At 38.2% G+C, this 13157-nt stretch overlaps 2 protein-coding genes across 2 annotated transcripts in view; one reads left to right on the top strand and one right to left on the bottom strand.

The window, feature by feature from the left end:
* Positions 1-13157, top strand: part of FHIT (fragile histidine triad diadenosine triphosphatase) — an 813394-nt gene that overhangs the window by 347039 nt on the left and 453198 nt on the right. The gene's annotated exons all lie outside the window — the stretch shown is intronic.
* LOC103080574 (ferritin heavy chain-like) overlaps positions 1-13157 on the bottom strand; it is a 133581-nt gene that overhangs the window by 119589 nt on the left and 835 nt on the right. The window contains 1 exon segment of the mRNA XM_082930965.1: positions 12703-12781. Coding sequence (XP_082787091.1) covers positions 12703-12781 — 79 coding nt within the window.

The raw sequence follows: 13157 nt of genomic DNA, 5'->3' as shown, positions 1-13157 counted from the left end.
TTCCTGCTGTGCCTGTGAGGCATATCCATTTGTTTTATCCATCATCAGAAAGTGTGTGCAGAACCTGATAGTAACTGACATAAGTTCGTCAATGGGGAATGCCAGTGCCTGCAGTAAGAATCTTCCTCCAGCAATGTGGCCTTTCAAGTTTATAAAGTTACAAAGCTGCTGTGTTAGTTTCACAAGCGCCTTTTGCCTTTAAACTGAAAGTTCAAAGGCCTAAGACCCGTTGTTGTGGGTAGTAGAGAGTAGGTTTGTGTTTTGATTTGTCAGCCAGAACTAAGGTCAATGTAGAGAAATCTACAAAGGATTTACAGATTTCTAGTCAATACAAGGAAACATTTTTATCATTTGGCCTTACCTGGCATTGGACTAAACAACTTCAAAAGTATTAAGATCTCTTTCCCAGAAATAATAAAAAGCCGGATTCTCTTGTCCAGTGATGGTTTGCAGTAGTAGCGCCAAACAGTTATTAACCTACAAGTTTCAAAATAATTGTGGTGTGTTTATGCCAACTTTACTATTATTTACCTGAGGAAAATTCCCTTTGTTCTAACTAATGGACTACTTTGCTTTGTTCTAAGTTAGTGCTATTTAATAAAGATGCAGTGCAAGGGACATATAAAGTTTTCTAGTAGCCACATTAAAGAAAGGAAAAATAAGCAGGTGATATTAATTATAATAATGTCTTTTATTTAACCCAGGATATCCTGACTATTATTGCAACATGTAACCAATATTAAAAAAAAATTTGTGAGATCTTATTTTTTCATACTAAACTTTGAAATGCTGTGTGTATTTTATACTTACAGCACATCTCAATGTGGACAAGTCACATTTCAAGTGCTCATTAGCCACTATGGTTAGTGCCTACTGTATTGAGCAGAGTAGTGTTAAGTTCTCATATTCACGAAATCATGACTTTGATATGCTGGTTATATTTTCTTAAATGCATGCTAAATAAATGTGTTTCTTTTGAAACTTTTAAAAAAGTTTGATTTAATAAATGAAAAATGCACCACACTATGAGAAACACTCCCTTAATAAGTAGTGTGTTTGTTTGTTTATTTGGCAGGAATATGCATGGTAGGTTGCCCTTGTGTGCATTGGGTTCTGCATGGGTGTTTGTACTTATCTGTGGTCCCCAGCACGTGAGCTATAAACACATTTTTTTCTTTTACTCATGCAAAAGCGTAGCAGAGTTGAAGGGAATGAGACCGATGTAATCCTGCTTGATGTATTTTTTTTACAAATAAAATGTTTACTCCATATAGTATCTATATAACATACTTAAATGTAGATGCTGTGTGTAATACATACCATACACACACATATATACACTACAATTATTAATGGGGTCAAATGTCTTACTATTTGCCTCATAGCTGAGGCCAGCCCAGTTGTAACACCTGGCCTGAGGAATGAGACTTCCCCTGAAGATCAGATATCTCAGGCCATTGCCTCTTTTATCTGCACTTAGGGCCAGTGTGAGATGTCTAACCCATTGTGATAGGCAAAATAATGCACCCCAGAGATGTGCACATCCTAATCCCCAGAACCTGTGAATGCTACCTTAAATGACAAAAAGGTACTTTATGGATGTGATGTAAATTACGTGTCTTGATATCCTATTTATTTGGGCAGGCCAGTGTAGTCACTGGGTGCTCATAGGTGAGCGAGGGAGGCAGGAGTGTCAGAGAGAGCCGAGAGGCGGAGATATGGTGATGGAAGCAGAGGTCAGAGTGATGTGACATGAGAAGGACTCGACATGCTGTTGCTGGCTTGGAAGATGGAGGGATGGGTCCACAAGCCAAGGAATGCTGGACAGGTCAAGAAAATGGATTCTCCCCTCCTTCCTCCAGAATGAACACAGCCCTACTGACATCTCGATCTTCGTTCAGTGAGTCCCATTTCAGACTTCTGACCTTCTGAACTGTAAGATAAATTTGTGTTGTTTTAAGCCATTAAGTTTGTGGTAGTTTGGTATAGCAGCAATAGGAAACTAATACCCATCCGGAGCAATGGGTTGATTAAAAATGCATCACTTTCAACTTCTTTAGTTTGGAAAAGAAGCCTGTTTGGCACCCAAGTCAAGCAGTTCTTACCCTGGGACACCTTCCTAAACTACTTTGGCTGTGACGAGGGCTATCCTCCCTTCTTTAGCCCCCACTGTTCTCAGTGCTGGCCTCTGAGACTGCGTGTATCTTACTGTGGTGCAATAATGTGTATGGAAGCCTGTCTCCCTACTAGACTGTTTGCAGGGCCAGGCTATTGCATGCCCTCAGCCCCCAGAAGTTTTTGAATATGTTAAGTAAGTGCCTCAAGACTTCCGTCCTACCCTTTAATACAGTGGCTTGTGAAGCACACGGTCACAGGTGTGTGTGTTCCTTTTTTTCCATCTTGTCCATACTGGTGTGGTCAAATGTTGTCCATTTACTTTCTGAAATTGTCTGAGGGCCTCTTGGGAACTGACATTGGAGAGCTCTTTGGCCAACTAAATAGTGTGGATGTTTTTATTTCATTTGGTTTTCTTTAAGAAATTTGTTATCACTTTATAGAACATTACTAGGAAGTTGATGAGGAGTCTAGTTATCTCCTCTGTCAGCCTGGAAAAACACATGCTTGAGGCATTCGTAGCCTGAATATTGGGTCCTATCCATTGAGACCTACAGGCACTGAGACCATCTCTGTTCTGCAGTGTGTGGCCTGAGACAGGTCTGTTTTCAGGAGCTATATTCCTTCATCTGGTCAGTGATTATACTCATGCCTGCATTTAAGTTTGGAGAGGATAATAGTAATTCTTGTAAAGTGCCTATGTGTATTCTAAGTGTTCATACTTTTGAAGTGTAGTTTTTGATAATTTTACTCCTCATGGTGAGGGATTTTAAACTGAGAAATTTTCATTTTCCTGTTGAGTGCAGTCTGGTATTTACAGTGCTACCTTTTAAGCAAAATGTCATTCGCTTAGTTTGTGGTCATCTTAACCCAATGTCCTTTAGAAATGAATGATTTAAGAAGGCATATGTAGTATTCTTTCACTTGCAGTGGAAGTGATGGACCAATCACTTCAGGAGGAATTTGTGTCATTTAATATTAAAGTTCATACAAAATATGAGCAAGTTATTTGAAAAAGCTTCTTGTTGCTTGTGATTAGGAGAAGTCAAAAACAAGGCATGAGTCAGTCATGCAGTTTGTAGTTTTCCTGGGTTTTTTTTCCGGTCATATGATGTTATCTTTATTAATGTGACATAACATTACTCTGACACTTGAAATCTATCCTTGATATTATTGTTACTTACAAAAAGGTAAGTTTTCACCACTACAGAGAGACAGAGACAGAGACAGATCTTGCTTTGAATCTTGGCTTTACCAACAAGTGAACACTGACCTGGAATAAGATTCCTCAACTTTAAGATGAGGGGAAAATCCCCAGTGTCAGAGTGTAAACATCTGTACAAAGCCAAATTCAAAAACAATAGCTATAGAGTGGGTAAAATAAATTAAGTTAAATGATTCCTCTTTCTAATTCAAGTAGACATTTCTAAAACAAATGCAATGGTTCTATCACTGGACTCTGCAGTTTGTAGTTTTTACCAGATCTAGTTTCATGAGTGGCCGTGGAGTCATGCAAGAAGGTAGGGAGTTAAGACTCAGAGGTAGAGTGTGGAGTCAAACAGAGAGAAATATACCCAAGTGGAGGTCCTGGGTAGGGAAGCAGCATGAAGAATGAAGAGGGCAAATAGGTGACCCAGGCCACTACTCCCCTGTGGCTGATTGAATTTGGAAATCTCATTCACTTAGCTGATGTACATGGCCTTGGAATCCTCTCAACAGAGGCGTCTTCTGCATTGATCAAAACTGGCGGTTAAATTGAAACCTGTTGCTGTTGTTGGTTTTTGTTTGTTTGTTTTTAAAGAAGAAAGAATAAGAGGCAGAAACAGAAAGAATATAGAGGCAGGGTGTTACCACTCAGGCAGGTGGAAGGCAGGTTGCTCTTAGATTGAAGGGTTAGGAATTAGGAAGGGATGTGGGAACTAGGAGGGCACAGATCTTGGAGGGTAAAATCAGCAATATCGTCACACACCTGCTCAGCTTATTAGGAGCGGACGGATCCCAGACGCTCAAGGACAAAGTACTCTTAAACTTGACTGTGCATACAAATTACCTGGGGTACATGTGAAAAAACATAATCTGATCCATTTGTTCCCAGGGTAGGACCATTTCTGGCTAGTTCCCAGGTGATGCCGACACTGCTGGTCTGGGGACCACACTTTGAGTAGCAAGGATAGAGAATGTGGTCAGGGCACCAAGGCCAGTCAGACCTGTTCTCAAGCTAGTTTTCTCTTTCCACCATGCCCTTCCTGCTGGGATTGAGGCCACTCATGGTTTAGGTCTGCCAGACCTGTAGGAAGATGCAGCAATTTTGCAGGTCAAAAATTATGTAACCAAAGCACCTCATTGTATATATTTATTTTCAAATTGTTCAAAATTGTTCTGCTCTTTCTTTTTTTCCAGAATGCTCTCCTTTTACCCCTCATGTATAAAGGTGCATGCTGTTTTCTCTCCCGTCTGCTCCTCCTTTTTAGTACCTTCTTTATCCCCAAAGCATTCTTCATCGTCTCTATAGATAGCTCTCCTAAGAGTTCTCAGTTGAGTGCCAATGGGAAGTCACCCTAATTTAATCAGAAAAGGTGTGGACGTCTTTCTTAGTGGCAGCCCTAGGATTTTGATATGGGAAGGGCACTACTCTAAAAAGATTGCTATTCCCAACACCCTATAGACCACCCTTGGCACCTCCACTGAATGTCTTAGGGTCACTGGGCTACTGTGCACCCATTTGATAGGTAGGGAGGCATGGTCTCTGCTGGCCTTTGTGAAAAGCATCTGTCACATTCCCAGGTCTCCAGCCTCTGCAGAGTTCCACACTTCCATCCCCATTTGTCTACTTGCTCTAGGGTTTTCCATGGAGCTCAATTTACCACACATTTATCCTTCAGGCTCACTCAACTTTTGCCTGTTTGTCTTTTACCTGTATGTTTAGTAGGTTTTTTTGGTTGGTTGATTTTCTGTTTATTTGCTTAAAATTGTACTGAACTTTCGTGTTTTTTAATGTATTTAGTTGTTTTTTTTTAGCCTTTTTAGGTCTTCCTCATTGTAGGAATGTTTAAAATTTTTTCAAGTACTTTTGTTATTGTAATATTTTTATGTTTTAAATATAACATTTTTAATGTTTGTATTTTTGATATGTCTTGAATGCATTTCAAAGAAAATGCGAGACAGTGATCAAATTTGTTTTTTTCAATGGCCTCATGGTACCAAATGCAATTTGTTGATTATTTTCTCCCCACAGATTTGAAATGCCATCTTTATCATCTACTACTTTTCTTTGTGTTTGAGTCAATGTCCCTTTGGGTCATGTACAAATACAATAGTGTTTTAATCCCTGTGGCTTTATAGTTTTGCATGTGAGCCATGAAAATTGTCCTTAAGTACATACAGTACATACATTTCAAGCCAGTACACTTTCCAGTAGAGAGGCTTTGGGTGGTGTAATAGGTGACAACCTGCCCCTCCCGAAGGACCAGGCCAATCAACACATGGTTATTAACGTCCAGAAAACTTAGGTGTTCTTATTCCAAATGTATCCCTTTTCCCTGAAGTCTTTAAAAAAATGGGTTATTTAAGCATTACTTAACTAGGCATAAATTGTGTTCCTTTGCTACTATCCCTTTGACTTGCTTGTGTTGGTGCCAGCTCTGCAGTATATGTCATTGTGCTGTTCTCTAGTTCATCTCTGGCTGACTCTTCATAGGAAGGGACCATTTTTTTTTTCTTTGTAGAATACTGCCTCACATAAGCTAGGAAAGAGGTATAAGGAAGACCCTACATCCAGGAAACAGAGCAAATCCTCAATGAGATTTTCTTAGCTTTTAGGAAAGGGGAAAGAAAAAAAAAAAAAAACCCCAAACTTCAAAATCTCCCTTAGTATTTTTACCGTGACTATCTTTTGTCTGCTTTTAGAGTTGGGTGTACATTATCTGTGACCCTTTTCCATCTTTTTTCTTTTAGTTTTTCTTTCTTTTGAGCTTCATCCCACTTTCTGGCCATTAGTCACTTCAATGTGTCACTTCTGAGCAAACGATCACACCCATCTCAGAAACGCAGATCTGACTGTTCTAAAGGCAACAAAAATAGCAGAGCAAGAAGAGAATATGGGACATTATTTTGGTTCTGTGATGTCATCAGTCAATCAGAATCTGAATTTCTAAGTGTTGTTTGCAGCCCTGTTTAGGATTGTGGTATTTTGACTGGTTGGCTTCTGCCTGATGTTCTAGAATCATTCATTCTTCTCAAAATAGTTTTTCCCCACTGAAAAGCAGCTGACTTAAAAGCAACATGTTTCTAAGCTGAGTGGGAGCTGTTATTAACTGACCTAAATGCGGGTCAGATGGATTCCTAGGGGAAGAGTGTGCTCTTTGGTCCTTTTTTTTTCTTTGGAGTTTGGAGAGGTGGCTGCTCAGTGCAAACATGGCTTCCATCTCTAATTAGCAGTTTTGGCAAACAAGTGCTGGATTATCAAGAACTTAGCCAACCAACTACCAAGAATACAGAATATTTCAGAGTTTAACTTTCATCAGAACAACTTTTTCAGACCTCAGCAAAGTATTCTTTTAAAATGGAAAATCGTGGGTCAATGTCAGAGATCTGGAAATCTATTCATGTCGTTTCTAAAACATTCCCAATCAATTAAACCCAATCTCAACCAAAATCTAGTCAATTCAGTAATGACTACATAAATAGGTAAAATGTCAGCTGGTGTTTATAAGCCACATCTTGCAATAATGCTGATGCATTAGCAGGGATCCAGAAAGGTCATTTTTCTATAGTCATTTGTAACCTACTTATAAGAAAGAAGGGAAGGGGGAAGAGCAGAATTGTACCATGAAGCAAAAATGCCCCAGAGTGTGAAACTAAAAACGTGAATGATTGATTGTGGCAAGATTTTGGTAAATGATACTCAAAACATTAAGCGAGTGACTTTAAGCAAAATGACATTGCCACATGCAGTTTATTCACGGAAAACGAATTTTTAAAATAAGATGAATAATACCAAAAAAAATCCTGAGATCTAGTTGGGTGATACAAGGTTTTCTTTTCTTTCTCTTTTTTTCCCTTTCATTCTCTCACCCTCAGCCTCTAAATTGAGCACCTGCCAGATTTTTTTCCCCTTTCATTTCTTTGACTTGTCAGAGGAAAAAGGTCAAAACTGATCACCAACTCTACTTTTTAACAGACAGAAGCCTGTAATTGAGAGTAATTCCTCTGCAATTGTATAGACTGGGGTTGTTTCAGACTGACTTTTAAAGCTAGGCCAGGATAGAAATGCTGGTATTCTGTAAGCGAGTCAACTTTGTACATCGGGCTGCAGATCATTTCTGATTTTTACTGAAATGCAGAAAGATACAGCGTTCACATTAGTGTCCTTCTTTGGGATGAATAGAAGTGTAATTTATTTTTAACATCTACTGGGGTGCCCTGCAGATAAAAAGAAATTGCCTTCTGAGAGAGAGCCTAAAAATGTCTCATTTTGAAATTCTTCATTCTTAAGAACACTAAGCGGTTTATTATTACTTCTTTTTCTGAGAAATTTGAATCCCTGTTCAAGATTTAACTTGAGATGAAAACGTGTGTTTGTCTTTAACAGAAATAGCTACAGTGTTTTTCATTGTAATATGGTATACATTGTGATGTAATTTCCAATTTTTTTGAAGTTACTGAATTGATTTCTTCAAAAAAATGGTTTCTGTCAAAATATGAAGGATAATGAAGGCAACCCTTAACTTACTATATGAAACTTTGTAAAATCTGTGTCTGTGTCCAACACTTTCATTGCTCATTAAGGATTTTGTGTTTGAAGGAAGGGGCATAATAAAAGGAATCCTTCAGAAGAAAACAAACACATTGAATCCAATTAAACTCCTTGTCGTATCTAACTCTACAGAATGCAGTCTTTCAATTAAAAAATTCCGACCCCCCCCCCCCGCCCACACAAGAAATAAAAAAATCCCCCCCCCCCCCCCCCGAAACATAATATGTGATAGAAGCCTGTCAGCATCTACAATATAACGTGTTCCTTTTTACCAAGTGGACAAGTGAGGTAGAAGAAGGTGAAAATATCTTAGTTTGAAGGAACTGAATCCTGTTTCCCTTTAAGGTAACAATAATTTTTAAAAAATGAAATTGTCAACACCCCTTACTTCACAGATGCTTGTTACCGTCTGATATTCAACAGGTTGTGCTATGTTGAAATCAGAAAACAGTGCTGGTAAAAGGTGAAAATGGACCAAGTCAGGTCATCAGTTACAGAAAATGTGCTTGGATTCTGCAAGGCTCCGTGTAATACCGATATACATCGTTTTGAAAATATGTAGGATCATTTCAGAGGTCACTTTGAATAACCTCTCTTTTCATTATTATCGTCTAATAAGCATTCATCCTAGAGTCATTAAATATAAAAATCTCTAAATAAATAAGTAGAATTGTGATTTAAAAAGCTCCATTTGAACCACAAAACGAAGGAGTGATTACCAGTTCTGATCAGTAAGCCTGAGTTATATCATACTTAGAGGAGAGACATGCAAATGAATGAATTAAATTAGGAACACAAATCTCTTCTTAAATCAGCATTTTTGACTGTCAGAACCTGGACTAGAGTGCATTATTCTTAATAGACTGTGATTTGTATTGAAATAGGACAATAAATCTGTTTGTTGAAATTTATTTGCTGCGTGTTGTTCTGGCTTCCTGCACAGAGCAGGGTGAATATAATAGGCAGGGCTGGTGATTCAGAAGAATGCCTGCCATTTTTGTAAGCGATCACACACTCTACAGACTGAAGACTGATTAACATGGAGATGGGATCAGTTTCTGCGTTTGCTATTTTCCTATGCAGTGATTCACAGGAAACCCTGCACCACTAATGAAAGAATCTAAAAGTCTTCTCTTGCGTGGCCCAGTTAAATAAATATTTATAGACTTTGGTCCTCAAAGTAAAATCTCTCATTTAAACTTCAGCCTCATCCCCCTTAAGTCTGTATTATCTGTGGTTATTTCATCTGTCTTTCTTCTCACATTAGCCTCATGAAGGCAGTTTAATGACAGGCTTATGATGTGTTGATTCCAATTTGACATTAAGGGGTCTCACATTTTTCAGGCTGACTCCAGCTGACCTTTTTGTTTTGTGTTCCCTGGCTATCGTGGGTAAACATGCAAGAAGAGGAATTGGAAAATGCATCATAGTCTGCAGCACTGGGGCCCCCACAGACCCCTCTGAAAGACAAAAAGGTTGCTTTGACCTTGTCTTGGTCTCCATGTTTTCAGCAGGCTCCAATCATGAACTCTTTCATTTTTTTATAAAATGAATTCTACATAGATGTGCACTAGTGAAATACGAAATGATCACACAGCTTTAATAAGAAATACACAGTAGAAGGAGTTTAAAAAAGGATGCTGCCATTGGAATTTCAATCTTTTGTGCCTCCTAATTTGAGAGAACGTGGAATGTAGGGAGAAAATGAAGAGACAATCACATTTGTTAAAAAATAAAGTTATGTGGCCCATTTATAATGTTCATGGGCAGGGCATTTTCCACCCTTTTTATAGCTTTTCTGCTCTAATTTTTCTTCCCCACCCTTAGCATTATCAGTCTGACATCTTTTCTCCTTGCTCTCAGAGCTAATGAGGCCCACCTTTAGTAGCAGAGCATTAATCAGTGATTACAAGTCATTGAGGAGATTGAGCCTTCTGTCTATGGCCGCCTTCTATTTTGATTGTTTTAACGCTCTCGATCTAACCTGCATACACAGTGGTGATGCCAGTGACCTGCCATTATCAAATTGTTCTTGGCTTAAAGTTGAACCTCTCTCTTTTCTTGGATTTTCACAGTGCTGAACTGTTTTAAAAAAAATAGTTGATTATGCAAATTAAGTCAGTTGATCTTGGACAAAGACGCAAAGGCAGTTCAAAGGAGAAGGGATAGTGTTTTCAACAAATGATGTAGGAACTGTTGGGCATTTATATACAAAAATGTGAACCTAGATATGTACCTGAAAAATGTCACAAAAGTTAATTCAAAGTGGATGAAAGAACTAAATACAAAATGCACAACTAAAAAATTTCTAGAAGAAAACATACAAGAAGGATCTGTGTGATCTTGGGTTTGGCGATGAGATTGTAGACAGAGCACAAAAAGTACAATCCATGGAAGAAAAATAGGTAAGTTGGACTTTATTAAAATTAGAAACGTCTTTTCAAAAAACACAAGTCACAGGCATCTGATAAGGGACTTGTGTCCACAATATAGAAAGAACATTTACATTTCAACAGTAACAAAACAGGTTAATTTAAAAATGAGCAAAAGACCTGAATAGATACCTCATTAAAAATATACAGATGGAGGGACTTCCCTGGTGGTCCGGTGGTTCAGACTCCATGCTCCCAATGCAGGAGGCCAGGGTTCAATCCCTGGTCAGGGAACTAGATCCCACGTGCATGCTGCAACTAAGAGTTCGCATGCCACAACTATAGATCCCGCATGCTGCAATGAACATCCCGCATGCCACAATGAAGGAAGACCCGGTGCAGCCAAATAAATAAATACTAAAAAAAAAAATATATATATATATATATACACACACACACACACACACAGATGGAAAAATGCACATAAGATGTTCAACATGATATGTCAGTAAAGAATTGCAAGTTAAAACAACGAGTTACTACCACACAGCTTTTAGATTGGTTAAATTTAAAAGGCTGATACTACCCTTACTAGAGAGGATGTGAAACAAGAGCTCTCAGTCATAATGAGAGCATGGCTGTGAGCATATAGAAGCGTACAGCCACTTTGGAAGACAGTTAGACACTATCTTAGAAAGCTAAACATAGTTTTACCATACAATTGAGCAGTCTTCTTCTAGGTACTTACACAACTGATTTGAAAACTATTGTTCACACAAAAGCCAGCACAAGAATGTTTCCAGAAGCTTTATTTATAGTCCTCCAAAACTGGAAGCAAACAAGATGTCCTTTAATAGATGAATGAATAAACAAACTGTGGCACATCCATTCAGCATTGAAAAGGAATGAGCTGTATAAAAAAGCAAGGGTGAATGTTCAGTGCATACTTTGCTAAGGGGAGTAGCCAGTCTGAAAAGGCTACGTACTGTATAATTCCAATCACATGGCATTCTGATAAGGACAAAGCCATGGAGATGGGAAACAGGTCAGTGACTACCAGAGGTTTGGGGGTAAGGTTCAACAGGTGAAGCAGAGGGGATTTTTTTTTTAGGGAGGTGAACTTATTCTGTATGTTACTGTAATAATGGTGAATATAAGATACTCTGTGTTTGTCAAAACCCATAATACTTTACGTCTCAAAGAGTGAACCTTAATGTATGCAAATTTAAAAAAATCATTTACAAGATGGGGATACCAGGATGCAATGAAGATTTCACAAAAGGATCTAACTGTATTATAAATATATAAAGCAATCTCACTAAATTGGGGTGAGAGAAAAAGTGTTGATGAGTAGCTTTGGAAATGAATAGAGTCTGTAAGACTGAAGGCAAAATGAACTGTACATAACTACTATATGCCAGTTGATAAAGTTGTTTTTCATGGGGTTACAGGTTAACAATTCTGAAACCACTATATATGTATACTATAATTGAACAATTAAGTAAATGGATTGGGAAAGGTGGGAACCAGGGTTCTCAGCATTGGAGTAGGAGGTTACAGATATGCAAGGGGAGAGGCTGGGAATGACCCATGTGGTAATTAATTAGGATTGGAGACATCCAACTCTAGTTAGCTTAATATAGATACTGATGATCACATATAGAGATATTGATATTTACAGATATATGTATATGCATAGATTAGAATACTCCCATACATTTTCTTGCTGGTCAGGTGAGAGGGCCTTAGAAGTAAAGATATCCTGGGAGCAACAAGACCACCTAACAGTCAGATCTTGATTTCCTATGCCATGTTACCATAAGAGGAACCAGGCATCCTTGAGGAAATGGCTGATTCTAGGACTGGGGCAAGAAATGTACAAGATAATCCTGGAGTGTCTTGTAGTGGCAGTAAATAAGAAAGTGCTCAAAAAATAAAACAAGATAAATTCACAGTAATGGGTGTATGGCAAAAGGACACAGGACCTGACTCGAAGAACTCTCAGTAGCCAAAGATGGATCACTTTGAGCAATAAAATAGTATTGGATTATAACACAAAGTATAATATGTGGGTAAATATGGATATAAGTAAATGGAAGTGGACAAATCTATGCAGAAGAATTCCAGATAATTTATGTAGATATTCTGCCCTCAAGGAGGTGGAGCATACCTCTCCATTCCTTAATTACGGAACATAGTATGTTTGTCCAAAGAGAACGGTTTGCAAATGGGAGGAAAGTAGTAACTTCAGAGAGCAGAAACCTTAAAAACTCTACCTGAGCCAGATGACCACAATTAACATCAGTGGTAGTAAGTCACGTTGACAGTATGTACCCTCTATATGATGTGATGCTAATAGCATTTTACCTCTGTGGTGTTCTTGCCCCAAAACCATAACCGCAATCTAATCATGAGAAAGAGAGCAGACAGCTCTCAGTTGAGGGACACTCTACAAAATACCTGACCGTTACTTCTTGAAACTATCAAGGCCATATCAAGCACAAGAAAATTTGGATAAACTCTCACAGCCAACAGGAACCTAAGGAGACATAATGAGCAGTATTAAATGTGGTATCCTGGGGGCACAGAAGGAGATGTGTTAGGTTAAAAGCTAAGCAAATGTGAATAAAGTATGGATTTAATAATAATGTATCAGTGGTGGTTTAATAATTGTGATAACTCTACTGTACAAATGAAAGATGTTAATAATACTGGAAACTGGATGGATGGTGAGGTATATGGGACCTCTGTACTACCTTCACTTTTTTTTTTTTGGTAGATTTAAAACTATTCTAAAATTTAAAAGTTTATTAAAAAAAAAAAAAAAGAACTAGGATCAGACTCAAGTCCCAAAGGAAAGTTTTTTTGTTGTTTCTGAGTAAGTGATTGGTCAAAGTTGGGCTTGGTTTGGAAAG

The sequence above is a fragment of the Lipotes vexillifer genome, unplaced genomic scaffold (genome assembly GCF_000442215.2).
Source record: "Lipotes vexillifer unplaced genomic scaffold, Lipotes_vexillifer_v1.1 scaffold212, whole genome shotgun sequence".
NCBI lineage: Eukaryota > Metazoa > Chordata > Mammalia > Artiodactyla > Lipotidae > Lipotes > Lipotes vexillifer.
The sequence above is the reverse complement of the archived record's forward strand: the minus strand, read 5'-3'. Positions and strand labels throughout refer to the sequence as shown.